At 38.2% G+C, this 15,645-nt stretch overlaps 1 protein-coding gene across 2 annotated transcripts in view; it reads right to left on the bottom strand.

The window, feature by feature from the left end:
- The window catches only part of Kcnj3 (potassium inwardly rectifying channel subfamily J member 3), a 165,149-nt gene extending 153,626 nt beyond the window's left edge, over nt 1-11,523 (bottom strand). Inside the window, exons 1-2 of one of the 2 annotated variants that reach the window (XM_031370290.1) lie at nt 10,302-11,523; nt 1,154-1,370 (exon numbers count right to left, since the gene is read on the bottom strand). In XM_031370290.1, coding sequence (XP_031226150.1) covers nt 1,154-1,370; nt 10,302-11,003 — 919 coding nt within the window. In that variant the 5' untranslated portion in view covers nt 11,004-11,523. The remainder of the gene's footprint in view (nt 1-1,153; nt 1,371-10,301) is intronic. The other variant, XM_031370291.1, reaches the window with a different exon arrangement.
- Between the last annotated feature and the right edge of the window lie 4,122 nt (nt 11,524-15,645).

Here is a 15,645-nt window from a genome sequence, read left to right as displayed (position 1 = left end):
AAATCTTAATTTTTAAATGTAAACATTAGCAACATAGGTAATGTTAGACATAAGTTGAGTTGGACATTACATTGTTCTGACTTTTAAAGAAAAAGAAGAATTTTAGAGACAATAGGTCCCTGGCCTAATTACAGTCACTATGTCACAAGTATCAAAGATAGCAACAAAGAGGCACTATGAAATCAAAGACCTTATACCCTAATACAAAACTTGAATTTATATTTTTGACACTGTTAATTCTAGTATTGTCATACTTCAACAGTTACCATTTCAAGATTAAGATGATACTGGCCACAAAAAATTTAAAAAAATACCTAAAATATTTCTTGTTCCTTTATTTCCTGAAGAAAATGCAAAAAATAAGATGCATGCATATATTTTGATTATGTAAATAATTATGTATATAGTCATGTATCCAAATTTAACTGACAATGTTTACAACTCAAATAATATACTTATATTTATTTGTTCTTTACTTTCCCTGCCTAAATCTTCTCAGAGTGTAACAAAGTATTTTTGATTATTTCACAGGCATGAGATGCTTAGATACTAATTAAACTGAAGCAGGAAAAACAAAAGCAAAAAAGTCCTGTTTTTAAAAGGAAACCATAGTCATCATTTAGCTAGGAAAACAGCTGTTCTGCTCTGAAACAGTAACATTGGTTCTGTGTGCACACACAAGCACACAGGACACTTCCCCTTGAGGCTCCACAGGGTAGATGCCAGAACCTTGTCAATAACTCTCTCCCTCATTATATCACCACAAGTCAGGACCAAGGATATTGAACTCAGGCTGATCAGAAATTGCCCTAATGATTGTATAACCTTAAATTTTGAAAGACAAATGATAATAGGAAATCTTAGTGTGCTATTAAAACAAAACAGCATATTCATTTTAAGACATCATCTCAGTCTAATTTTAAGACATTGTCTCAGTTTAGTCATTATTCCTGGGTTAGTATCAGGTGTATGACCACCAAACAACAATCCTCACTTGCAGAGTAATATCAATTTTGTGCTATAAGCATGTGAAGTGACATGTCTGTACCTTCAGGCTTGTAAACTGAGACATTAGGCCAGTTAATGCAGGTACTTGAACATTGTACAGAATTCTAAATGAAAAACTTGATGGCACATCTATATTCTTACTTACCTGTGGTTTCCACGATGCCTTCCAGGATGACGACAACCTCGAACTGTTCAGTTTGCATGCTTCGCTGTGATAGGTCATAAAAGGGGCTTTTGGCATCGATCACGTGGCAAATTGTGAGAGGGGACACAAGAAAAAGTTGATCTGCCCCTGTACTAAAACCTACATCCAGTTCAAGTTGGTCAAGGGGAAGGAACTCACCCTCAGGTGTCTGCCGAGACTAGACAAGCACACAGAAAAAAAGAAGAAATCACCACTTGGACTGAACATTTTAAGGCAGCTCAACAGTCATATACATCATAGCCAACATTCTGTACTATCAATCATAAGCAATGCAATCCAAACAAATCATTATGCAGCTATATTCTACCAAATGGGCTGAAATCCCACGTAGCTCATGCAGAACATACATGCATTATTTATAATAAAAAATTTGCTATAATTACCAGTCCCTAAGTCCTGAGCTTTGGAGACATGCCTGCTCTGAACAATGGCTATGAGCACAACTCTGGAACTTTTTTGTGTATCTTCCCACTGCTGGAAAGAAATCTCTACATAATAACCAGTTGAATGCCAGAGTTGTCTTTCCTCAGAAAGCAAATAAACTTTGCAGTTCAACTGGATATTGGTTAGCTGAACAGTGCTGAGTACGATTTAAGAAGTGATTAGTTGAATTCTTGAAAAATAAACTGAATAATTGTTTCTTCAGGAAATTTGTAAAGTCACAACTGACTATAAAACAGAAAAGACATATTCATACTGAATTGTGATATGGGTGTATGCTAATAAATGTGATAATACTATATGCTAACAGTTCATGGTTTTCATACCCCTAATAATAACAAACTGCATATATTTCTCTACTCCTCTACTTATGCATTTTTAAGTATAGCCAAAAATGTGCTCTATTAAACAAAATAGAATTTTAAGAAAGCTGTCTTTGACAAATAGTTCATGAAATCTCTAATATGATAATGTCATTTAGTTTCAATATATTCACTCAAAAGCATAAACCAGCCACTTACATTATAGGACTGTGGATAAAAAGCAAATATGAGCAAACCATAAAAGTAGAATCACTCATTTTTTTGTTCCATTTGTTTTCATTTTGTTTAGCATATCTAGTATATAAAATAATTTTAAAAGCAAATATTTAGATTTAGCATTAACAAAAGAAGCAAATAGAGCCTGGATATTTAGATTCATATAGAAAAGAATTAGTGGGAAGGGTTTTATCCCAATGGTCTAGTAGAACTTGGAAATATCTGGTATATTTTATCATGAGCAAATTTAATAAATGAAAAAAATCTATAGCATGAGTCTGCCCCCAAAACAATATTCATTTCAAGACAAAAATTGTATTTTTATTTGCAGCAAATATATTGGGTTTGGTAAGTAAGGTAAATTATGGTTGGTAAATAAGGCTGAAAATTCTGAAGAATTATTAAATAACCTGCTTTTTCTGGATAAAAGATCAGTATTTTCCAGTCAGTGGTGGTATGTCATGGTTGACAGCAGCACACTCGTCTTTAAAAGCTGAACGGATTCATTTGAGAGGTTCCATTGCAATTGTTAATACTGGAAAATTTACTTGGGTAGGGCAATATCCACGGAAAGCCCTGAGACAACTTCTCTTCTCTAAGTAGAATGTAAAAGTAGAAGAAAAAGACTGGATTGGGGGGAGTGCTTATGGATAAAAGATTAGGGGAAGAAATAAATTATGATCACAATTTTTGTTTTTAATCTGTGGGGAACAGTTTACCCAAAATGCAAAACCTCAGCTTTTGCAACCAACACTAAAAAACATTTGGTATTTCCAAAACAGCAAGAAAAATGCCTGCTTGAAGCTTTTTCCAGAAACCTATATTCTCAATATATTCTCAAATTACTAAATTAAAATGAGACTAGCTCTCTCAAAATACTGCCAGCTGTATATTGATAATTGTTTCATGTATGGAAATGACAACTGAGAAACAAAAAATAGGGACAAGGCTCACTTTATTATTCTCTTACCTAAGAAGCAACAGGTGCTACACAAGCACAAGGTGATATTCTGAAATCTATAAATAATAACTATAATTTGTGTCTGTTTACTAGCTATTCAAAATTTGGCTTTTCTCTATGACAGCCTGAACAATGTCTTTAAACACTCATTTTTTTTGGTAATATTTCTCCCAAGAAGATAATTTTTGGTTATCATATGTGTATACCAAAACAGAAATTCACCTTATTTTTGATATGTTTGTTATTCATACCTGTGGCTTTAGAGTTATTATGCTTAATATTTCCTAATATTATCCTTTCAACAACTGAAGAAAGAAAGTGGTCTAAACACAGCTGGTTAGCAGGAGACTGTCAAGCTTGAATTGGGAATACTTCATTGTTTAGTAAAAAGGTTTAATTAAGATATAGGTGATTTCACTTTCAATATGCATAGATGCATTCCATTCAGATTCAACATGTCTTTGTTGTTAAATGTATGTTCATTCCATTTAATGATTTAAATGCTCTCTATTCCACCTTTCACCAGCCAATGCCTTTCAACTCTGTGTCTTATCCAGATCTCCCTACTGTGTGACACTATGGAGAAAGTATAATAACTTCATTTACTTGAAAGGTACTCCTCATATTTCTCATAAGATCACTGATACCCCACACATATGTATTAAAAATTGCTTTGCAGTAGTCACTATATAATCCATTGTTTAATTTCCTGAGATATTGCACACACACAAATTTATCATCCACACCTTCATCATTTATGTCAGGAAGTCAGATATCTCATATATAAATCCATTCTCTTTCTGATTTGTGTTTGTCTACTGGACTTGGTCATAGACTAAGAAGTCTATAAATAACTAGAACTAGATAGAAGGCTTTGGTGGAGGTCAAAAGTGAAAGATGTGGTGGTGTCAGAGTAGAGGGTGCTGGAAGACTAAAATTCTCTGAAGTCTGAACTGCTGACTGGAATTAAATTCCACTATCACTGCTAAGCCAAACACTCTGGAGCCTGCAGAAAGCTGCACAGGACAACTACATTCATTCTCAGAGCTGACCCTTTCTGAACTGGGTTTCTAAAAACTATAATCTAGGACCTGCTGCTTCTGATACAAGTTCCAAGATCAGCCAGAGCAAAATTAACAAAGTAATAATAAAAATATGTTACTTAAGTGTTGCAATAGACATTGGGTGGTTTTGTTTAAAAACTGTGACATGCACATGCATTTGAAAATAAAGAGCAAAGATAATTAAGTAAATAGCCTTGTAAAGGTATGCTGTACTCTACATTGTGATCACATGATAATGCAGCATCTTTATATCCTATCAGCTTTCTATCTTGTGCGGCTAATAACTACTTTGTCTAATGGTGATAATAGACAGAATCTTTTTCGATAAAATAAATTTAATCTTTCACAATTACATCATGATAAGAGTTCTGAATCAATAAGCAGATCTCCTTTATTATAGTGTTTGTGGTTAGTGGATGTAGATCCTGCAACACTTTTCCTATTCCAACAGGACCTTAGAGTAGGCGTATTAAAATACAGTCTTACCCTATATATATAGGACTGATAATATATGAAATATTCATCTGATTAGACAATAATTCACATTGCCTTCAAAGGCAAAACAGTTGCTCTAAATTTAGATTGAAGTAGTAAAATATTTAAATAAAGGATCTGATTACAAAGATTCATAAAGAAAATTGGAGAAGTAATGAGAAAATAAGTAAATGTGGAAGAAAAGAAAACAAAGGAAAATTGGTAATTCTTAACAATTTTAAAGATAAGTTGATAAAACTCCGACCAGAAAATGGCTTAGAAACAACTGTGAAATTTGATTATATGGAGTTATAGAAGGATACTAAAAAGAACTCCATCATTCCAAAGCCCAGCTAGTTGTTTTATGTACTAAAGAAAAAGTTTTGAATTCGAGGAAAGATTGAGAATTGCTAAGGCTTACTGTTTGTGTGCTCTGTTTCAAATTATAAATTGATCATAGATTTTTGAAACAATTTGTAAAATTTCAATTGTAGTAATAACTTGTAAGTTACTGTTCACATTAAAACATCTGTATAAAAATATTCAATTACACAGAGTTCACATTTAATGAAAGGAAATTTAATGTATTCTAAGATTTTTTTCCTAAATGTAAAGTTTGACTTTCAAAGAATCAATTATTGTCCAATGACTTTGAGTCTTCTTGGATTACAAAAAAGTGGACAAGATAAGCAGGTACAGGTTTACTACTGATAGAAAAAGAATCAAGTGCTCAAAGGGGAGTATCTCATTCAGGAACCTTAGACAGTTTGCTTTCAGTTTAAGAAACAAAAATACTTGAAGGTTTATACACATACACATTTATCATTGTCCTAGCATACAGAAGTAGATCTGTGTCCAGCCATTGTCATTCTTGGCATTATGTGGCTAAGTGTTCATATTCATTCGCCAAAGCATATGATTTGCTAATGCTTCCCAGACACTTGCCTCTCTGCCCTGTAACTGAATTTTATTCCAGTTTCAAACTGGCAGAGGATTCTGAATAAAATGCGTACTCATCGCTGCCTGACTCGGCCATAGTCTGTAACCTGGGTCTGTAATCACACCTTTGATCTTCCACAGTTCTCACCTGACAAAGTTCTGTACAGTCAGTGAAAAGGAGAGAAGGATCAGATGGAGAGGGAAATAGTCTTTCATACTGCCTTCTATCATTACAGCTAGAATTTTACTTCTCTGTAAATGTGCCCTATCATTTCTATGAGCTTTTATATGCCAGTGTGTGGTCAAGTCACAAAGAAGTACATCAAGGGTGCTCAGAGTAAGATCCTAGAGTTAAGAGTAGGGACTCTCTCTAAGACATGTCCTGAGACCAGGGATTAAGCTGTCTCTGTGTCTCAAAGCAATTATGACAAAACCTATGGCATGCTAGTCAGAATTTGTGGTAGTTACAGAAGCATGTAGATCTAAATTTTCATCTGAAGTATCTGGGATGGACATTTTTTACATTCATTTGTATGGTTAAAGCTTGAAATTTTAGCTCAGGTAGAATTAAAGTCAATGTTAAGTCTAAAAACCATTTTTTACTGCTAAGCTAATTAAACTCATAAGATGTCCATGTTTAGGAAAGGAATGTACCTTATGTAGATTCAGTGTAATTTATCTTCTAATAGATTGTGTGAGCCTTTTTGTACTGATCAAATGAAAGCTCCGCTTTGTGTCCCCATAGGGGCCCTTTGTTGGCTTTATAATAACTGTGGGCAGGATCTGTGTCCCTGTTTGCACATTCCTTTCCTACTAAACAAGGCCCTTCAATCCAGGAAATGACTTTTCCTGCCTCCCTTTATCATCTGTTCTTACCTACTGCTGGTTACTTGTGTGCTTTTATGTCCCTTACTTTTGTTCATACTTTATTTATGCACACAAAGCACCCTGTACTCTTTAAGACCCATATTAAGACAAATAAAAACAAATAAAACAACAAAAAATATTACTAGTAGTGTAAAAAGTATTTTGGAAAGAGCCCAAGATCTGTACCTATTAGAGAACTTTCAAGCTTGGGTCAAAGAAAGCAAAGCTAAAGCAAAAGCAAAACTAGTTTCTCTACAAGGTTCTCTTTTTTTTGGTTATAATAAGTTCATCAAAAAAAAAAAATCAGGCCTATCTCCTAGCAGTTCTGATGGACTCTATCTTAGAATTCTGTGACACTTTAGCAGAAAATGTTAATCATATTCAGATTCAGATATACCCATTTTGTGTGGATTAATGTTTTAAAAAAGAAAGTTAGGATCTAAAGAAAAGTTTGACCAAGATCCATTTTGAAGGGATCAGTCAGCCAAGATAAGGTTATAGACAGTGCAAAACAAAATCTCAAGTGAAAGGTATGAAATAAAGACTTCCAACATCTAATTCTTCAATTTAGAAGTATTAGTGCCTCACGATTAGAAGAGTAATGACTTAACAACAAAAGAAAAGTACTCTGGGGGCAAAACAGTCTAAAGAAATTTCTGTGTTTTTAGTTGGAAACTGGAGGGTGACATTTAAACACAAATTGCCATCATGTTTAAACACAAATTTGCCTTAAGCAAAATTAAAATTAGGCTGGAAAGATAAATCCTTTCCACCAGACTCTTGGGAATTCCATAGAAGGATGAGTAGAAAGATTCATATTATCCAACATTTGAAAGGCACTACTCTGTTCTCAGTGTCTTCCCAAGAACTGAAAGTAGTCTATAATGATACAATAAATTTATATTTGTAGATATTGTTTTTCAGCAAACAAAATCAGAGTAGAAAAATGTTAGTTAAATTATAAAAAAATATGTGTACTACAATTATTATGATTCAATAATATACTGGCATGTGTTGGGATGAAACTTCTGTACATTGTATATTAGAGACATAAATATAGCATTTAAAGTGTTAAAATGGTTTACAGTAGGAAACTGAATACATGAACTGATAATTAATAAGCATACATAAAATTCATAACAAGGTTTAAAACTTTTAGCTTTTTTATATAGTTTTTCTCCTATATCATAGTTGACTGTTTTAGGTCACTTCAAGTGTTTCTTTCAGAAAATAGAGGTCACTCATTAAAGCAAACATCCTCTCTAAGTTTGCTTAATGTTATTAATTCCTCTATAACATGAGTTCTTTTCCATGTCATATAAGAAAATAATTTTAAAAAGCTATAAGAATTTATTATAATTACCCTGCCTACCAGAAAAACAAATTTAAAACAAGCTACATTAACTTCACTATAATTTCTGTCAATACACAATTAATGTCACATGTTAATAGTTTCATTTTCCAACAAATCATAAGACAAGAACATCACTATTACTGTATTATTTGAATGTGATATTGATTTTATCACCTTGTGTTAATATAGCACCCTGATGCAGCATTATAATATTTTATTTCTTAATTCAAGATACTGTTCTTGTAAAGGTGGTACATGGCAGTAAATAGTAACTTTTTTATGGGTATGTGCACACTGTGGAGACCAAGAACTTCATTGTACAATTTATATCACTGATTGGTAAGTTAATTTTAATTGTCTCTTGAATTTTTTAAAATAAAAATTGACATGTTTACAAAACTAAAATAACTTGTATGTGGAAACACACCAGATTTATTACATAACCTCATTTGTTTGAAAAATTAGAGGATGACAAAACCTCGAATTCTTGTCAGTAGGATTAACTACTCTTAATGAGAGTTTCCAAGTGATAGACACACACAGGTTTCTTGACAGTGTTCGAACATTCAGAGTACTCCGGGGCTTCCCTAGTGAAAATAGAGAGTTCACTCTACACAAAGAAGTGAACACATACAAGTACCACTATCATAACCATGTTTGCAACTCATCCAGTTAGCTGGATCTCCCATCCACTTAATTCAAACAGTTGTGAAACTGAAACAAAACACTATTTTAAAATGTAACAATTGTGTACAGCTAAATTGTATAAAAGAACAAGGTCAGTTAAAATTATATAATCATAGCTATCTATATGAAAATGTACACCAGAGCAAGACTGGTAATTTTACACTCTGATAGAAAAAAATGCCATTTGTTTACTAATGCAGCATAGAAAATACTCATATGATGAGAAGTGACAGGGCAAGTGAACTGCTTTAATTCAAGCACTGCACTGGCCAACTTGGTCAAGAACAATTAGGATGAGGTCTTATAAGTGCTAATGAAAGTGACAGAAGAGCAAAACATTGTTTTAATGCAAGGAGAATACTTTTAATTGCATAACAAGTTGAGACTGGATAAAATAATATAGTTGAATGGTGCATATTGAAATTTCAAAGGCAAAATTTTACCTCTCCTTGAGTGTCAGTCATTTTATTACCTCTAAGTTCTGAACCCGGCTATACTTCTTTATATGATCTCAGATTAACCTTTTTTGATAATAAACTATTAATTTGTGGTTATCATTTTCAATTTGTGAACATTTAAAAACCACTCTGGAAAATCCCGTAAGAGGAGGAGGAGGAGGATGAGGAAGAGGAGGAGGAGGAGGAGGAGGGGGGAGGAGGAGGAGGAGGGAGAGGGAGAAGGGAGGAGGAGGAGGAGGAGAAGAAGAAGAAGAAGAAGAAGAAGAAGAAGAAGAAGAAGAAGAAGAAGAAGAAGAAGAAGAAGAAGAAGAAGAAGAAGAAGAAGAAGAAGAAGAAGAAGAAGAAGAAGAAGAAGAAGAAGAAGAAGAAGTGGTGACACCTGTAGACCTGCAGAGACAACTAGACTTTAATCCCTCCTTCCCATACTCTAATTGGTAAATAACTAGGGGACGCTTCTTGTTTGTGGTGCTGTCTCCAAAGGGCTACAAAGAGCTTACCTTAATAACTACCCTATGAACAATTTGTTTTAACGTTTACAATATTGATGTTAGGAAGCAATCTTCTTTAATGGATGCTGAAAAGCTTCAAGTGAAATCTATAATTGACAAAGTCTTCATAGAAACAGGCAATTAAGAATAAAATTAACAAGCAACTCTACAGGAAGAGCACTCAAGCTTTCACAGAATACATCTCTAGGAAAATATTTAGCAAAAAATATAATAATTTTTAAAGAAAGAGTTATGGCGCCTTCTGTTTTACTAAGAGCTGCCTAGATCTGTTACATTTGTTTAAAAGATGACCACAGTTAAACTTACTGTGTCCTGAAGAGTGATCCACCTGGTAGTATTATTGGGAGAGGGTACACAGAAGACTAAGCTCAAACTAAAGTTGAGGCAACTTCCAACATCTAATTCTTCACATTAGAAGCATTGGTGCCTCATGTTTAGAAGAGTATTGAGTTGGCAACAAACCTAAAGCCCTCTGGGGACAAAACAGTAGTGGGAGAACAGGAACCCACAGCACTCCCTATCACCATGATAGTGTGCTACAGCACATCTGAGATGAGGAATGTAAACAAGAGCAGGGACAAAAACAGAACTGGCAGCTAAGCCCTGTGCCTAATTTCCATCTCTTTATACCCCTCCCCACACCCACACCCTCTCCTCCAAAGAAGTTTACCTGTGGTGGAAGGAAAACCCTGGAGGGAAAAACCCCTAGAGGGAGCAGAGTGGTTCCCAGGGGATTGAATCTTTGGGTTTTGGGGTGGCATCTGCTTGGTGAGGAAGGGGAGGGCTGAGACTTACTTTGAGCAGCTTGCAGCGGATCTGCGCGGAGACCATGTGGCTGTTGCGCAGGTTGCCCACCCGGAACATGAGAGTGAGTTTTCCGTCCCTCATGGAGATAACTGCATGCTCACTAAACATGAGGGTCTCGGCGCGCTTTTTGGGCTGGGACATCTTGATGAACATGCAGCCGATGAGGAAAGCATCCACGATGGAGCCAAGGATGGACTGGAAGAGGAAGAGGATGATGCCCTCGGGGCACTTGTCGGTGATGTAGCGGTAGCCATAGCCGATGGTGGCCTCGGTCTCGATGAAGAAGAGGAAGGCAGAGGGGAAGTTATAGACATTGGCCACACAGGGAGTGTAGTTGCCGACATGGGCTTTGTTCAGGTCGCCCCGGGTATAAGCGATCACCCACCACATGGACGCCATGAAGAGCCAGGCCACCGTGTAGGTGAGGATGAAGATAAAGAGGTTCCAACGCCACTTGAGATCCACCAGGGTAGTGAAGAGGTCCGAGAGGTAGCGACTGGTCTCGCTGCCCAGGTTACCGTGCTGCACATTGCACCGGCCGTTCTTGTCCACGAACCGCTGCCGTTTCTTCTTGGGTACAAGCTGCTGCTGCGGGCCCTGTCCTGGCCCCTGGGGCTGCAAGCCCGAACCGCTCGACGAAGTGGTCACTACCTGGTAATCGTCCCCAAATTTCCTTCGGAGTGCAGACATAATATGGAGGGGCGAGCCAGATTCAAACACGAAGCGGAGGCACAGGAGCCAAGCGCTGCAAACCAGCACCAATAAGAAGGTGGGGGTAGGGGACGAAACCAGGAGGGGAGGGGACGAAAGCAGGCGCCTGGGTTGGGGGTTGGGGAACACCCTGCAGGTAGCAGCAGTCTCTGCCCTGTCCGATGCCTCTCCTCCCCTGGGACAGAGGCTTTCTTTCCGGGAGCAGTGTTAAAACAGAAGTATTCTCTCACACTCAAGGCAAGAGAGATGCAAGGGGCAAGAACCCAAGTGAAATTTTGCCTCTGAGCTCTTTGAGGCTTCTCCTTTCCCCCCCTACCACCGGCATCCCGGGCCACCTCTTACCTTTCCACGGCACCCCACCCTCGACTGTCTTGCAGCACCCCTGAACTGGTTGCTGAAAATTAATGAGTTTGACAAGCAAGTCTCACTCCACCTGCTAACTCCCCAAGCTTCTAAACTGCTCTACCTGCCTGGTCCAGACCCTCCCCCCACCCTCCCAGCTGCACTCTGATCACCCGCCCCCCACCCCCCGGAGTGCTCCTAGGTCCCTTGTCACTCCCGCCTATCTTTTAGACAAAATCCCGCCCAGAGGCATGTCTGCTGGGCAGTGGTGCAACGCCCCCTACCCACGCTCTACTGGCTCAGAATCCCCCCACCCGGGACTCTAGAGACCTGTACTCCTGCCGCGCGCGGGCGGCCGAGTTTTCTCGCGCGCCACCTGGGCCTTCGGGTGGACTCTCGGGAGGGGGCGGGGTGGGGGACGTCAAGCCACCCCTGCGCTCCAGGGAGCGCTGGAAGCCCCGGCACTCACCCAGAGACAGAGGACAGGCGGAGGCTCTGCAAGCAGCAGAGGCAGCCTGGCCAAGCACCCTGCGCTTAGGGTTGCCTGACCCCTTTCTACTTTTCTTGGTGTTCCAAGATGAGAGCCAATGCAGGTGTGTCAAGCTCCGTGTCTCCCTGGGGACACTACACGGCCTCAGTCAGAAATCCCTGATGTTCCAAGCAGAGACTGACTCGGACGCCTGACTCCCGGGTTCCGTAGCGCGCGATGCCCTCTTTCCAGGCGACAGTGCGACTGCTGAACCGAGGTCAGACTTTCAGGTTAAACACTGGCTTTGCTTCAGCTTTTCCGTGTCTCTCAATAGAAACATTTGAGTCTTCCTTCCTTCGATCTCCTATTCCATGTCCGCCCTTTGCTTGCCCCGGTTGGATGGAGGATGCAAGGCTCAAGCACAGGCAACTGGAATGAGGTGTGTGTGCTGGTGCGTGTGATCAGCTGCAGAGCCACACTAGCCCCGCCTGTCCTTGCCTTCCCCCGCTGCTCTACCAGCCTGAATTGCACCTCCGCGCCTGGGTTGAGCCTGCAGTGTCTGGCAGCTTAGAGAATGTGAGCCCCTCCAATGAGAAGCAGCTTTAAATCTGCTCCCAAAAGGCAGCCAACTCTTCCTCGCCTCCCCCCCCGCCCCCTCCATCAATCAGAAAGCCCCCAGAAAGCAACAAATGCTGCTTTCTGTGAGGAGTACAATATGTCTCTATTTCTAGGGCTTTCTTTTAAGCGAATAGAATACTAGGATTTGGGGATGCAGCATCAACAGATTTGGCTTTCAGATAGGCATATTCAGAACCCAAAATTCAAAAACCATAGGGACCTGACAACAGGCACACCAAGAAGGGCTACACTAAACAGAACCTCCAAATCCTTTCTGAAAATGATTCTATGAGAAAGGTTTAGGATATCTACAGTTAGTGTGTGGCTATAATTGAGGGAAAAGTGCCTCATTTTAATGGCCCCAGCCTAGCAGTTAACTTAATGGAGGGGGCAAAGTGCAGAAACAGCTGATATAGAGCCCTTGAGTAAATGCCAGCTTATTTACCACATTTCATGCTCGTTTTAAAATGTCATGGAGTCTTATGCCATATTCCACTCAGTACAGATACACAAAGTTGGTAGAAAGTCACCAACTCTTGCTATAAAAGCAAAGGTTGGCTGTAAGAACAGAAAACAAAAGAAGCACGCAATCAGTAGACAATCTCTCCCTGGTAGACCCTGCTCCTCAGCCCTAAGACGAACCTTCATGCACTCAGAAGCAGAGGACTTGTAAAACATTGACCTCCAATTACAGCTCCTCCTATGGGGTCTCTGCCAAGAGGACAGCAACATACTCTCTGGAGGTTAAATAAGACAGTAACAACCTGGTCCTGGAATCCTAAGGCCTTAGTTGAATATAGCTCTATCATTTACAAGCTGTATGACCTTGAGCAAGAGAAAAATCATAGAGCCTGAATTTTCTCCTTCCAAAAAATAAAAATAAAAACAAAAATGATAGTTTTATATTTTCCCAGTGGTGATATAAAAACAAAGGAAAAGAAAGGAAAAGTAATGTTATTTTTATTCTTTATTATTTAATCATTTCTTCTTTGAAGGATATACCGGGCAGCGAAGTTTTAGCAGAGCCAAGAGGAGACTATGAGTGAGTTCCTTACATTGTTGCCATGCTATGAACTATCACATCTCCTTATCTCATTTATGTTTCTCCTTCACAGTCCACACTGCCCTTGGCAGGCTGCTATCTCAATTACTAAAACACATGCAGACAAAAGCTGATCCCTGGGCCATTCTGGGGTCTTCTTTCGCTGCCTGTAGTATTCTTTTCCTCCCTGTGGGTGTTACTGGCTCCCTGTTTAAGTGTGTTCTCTATAGGGAAGCCTTCCTTAGTACCCCAGGTCCTCCTTGTCTCATCAGCCAGTTTCCTTCCTCATGAGAAAGTTTTCTTCTCAGTCCTGTTCTCTTTCCGTCAATGTTCTCCCTCTGTCGGCAATAAGATAAAACAGGCTCTACAAGGGTGAAAGTCCTGTCCTTTTGCTTTGCTTTGTCTTTCATTCCTAGAATAGTACTTGCCTCATACTTGGCAAACAATATTTCTTGGAATATTACATATGCCAGTCTAAATCATTAGCAGCTCCCCACCAATTCACTAAAACTATACTCGGAATGTAACTATCACTAAATGGCATCCCTTACTTGAAATGATAAGAAGGAACATTGATGCTTAAAGAGAGAATATTTCTTGTTACATTAAGAATTTATATTCGATCAGTCTTTTGGATCCTTACTCAATATGTTTGAAATGATACCTGCACTTTATTTAAAAGGACACCACTAACCTTTCTTTAGGACCCCAGTCTGCCAAGCATGGTGGAGTATGGCTTTAATCCCATCACGTAGGAGACAGGCAATCAGGTCTCTGTAATTTTGAGGCAAGTTGCAGGCCATCCATGCATGCATAGTGAGGCTCTTACAGAATCATGATGGTTTAATAACAAAAGACAAAGTATTTTAATATCTTTCTACCACTATTCTTCAGTGAGTACTAAAGTTAAATTGATTTAATTGTATTGTTTTAGAATGATTGACTTTAACTATTTTATTTGAGTTACTGTTTTGAATTTTATTTTGACAATCATTATATAAATTTTTGCCTGGGAATAGCACAGAGCTTCCAACCATTTCTAAAATAGCACGAAGCATTTTTACTTCTGCCATTTGTACCACATGTACAGGCAAAGTGTCATTCTAGCACTAACAATTATTAAGTTAAAATATCGATCACTGAAAAATCTTGAATTTCCTTCATATGCTGTGATGTCAAATAGTTATCCAAATAGTCATCCGTGATATACTTCTTTTCCTAAACATAAACTCAAAAAGATTGCACTGGCTCATACATTTGTTTTTGTCTGTAATAAGCAGTAAACATGTATGTAAACAAAAGTTATTTTAAAATAATATCTTATGATTAATAATGTTTGATTTGTTTATATATTTTACATGCTGAGCATCGAAGTTGAAAGTTTAAGAAGACTGATCCTCTTTTTACAAATGAGCACACTATGAGTAGAAAGAGTAAATGATTAATTTAATGGTACACACAGAAAACTAGAGACTGAAATTTGAATTCAAGTAGTATGTCCTCAGGACCTTTGTGCTATACCCATCTTTTCCAGCAGTTTTAGGAGAGTAGTTTACTACGCTTAACCTAAACCTTGGGACCCTATTTTCTATAGGCCATGTTTCTCATTAATGTGAACACTGTTAGGCAACAAAATGGTCTCATGTAACCTATCAAATTCTTTTCTACATTCCCTTTAGCATGAGCGCTTGTCTAGTCAGCTCTGACTGTTAACAATGATGCTCCATATTAAATTGCCTTCAAATAATTTACCTTATCTTTTATTACATTATCTTTTTCCTCAGAAATTTACATCTCAGACACTAGCATACAAGGAGGTAAAATAATTTTTCCACATTTCATGTCAATGGCCACTTCTTGCATAATACTGAAACATCCTATTGACAACAATGTATCCTTTCCTTGTGTGCCCATTTCTTCCAACTTCATTATGACATGTTTAATATTCCAGTCTGTGTAGAGCCTAGAATTCACAAAAATGTCTAAGTAGAAGACCAGCTCTCTGATCTAATGTTTTGACACTCTTTTTACTTTATGGGTACATCTTAACTTTGTATATGTGAAGTACTTAGGAGAGCTCTAGTCTCGAAAAACCAAGAGAGAGTAAGAGACAGAGACAGAGAGAGAGAGAGAGAGAGAGAGAGAGAGAG

Source organism: Mastomys coucha, unplaced genomic scaffold, assembly GCF_008632895.1.
Source record: "Mastomys coucha isolate ucsf_1 unplaced genomic scaffold, UCSF_Mcou_1 pScaffold15, whole genome shotgun sequence".
In the NCBI taxonomy this organism is placed as follows: domain Eukaryota; kingdom Metazoa; phylum Chordata; class Mammalia; order Rodentia; family Muridae; genus Mastomys; species Mastomys coucha.
This window is presented reverse-complemented; position numbering and strand designations above follow the sequence as displayed.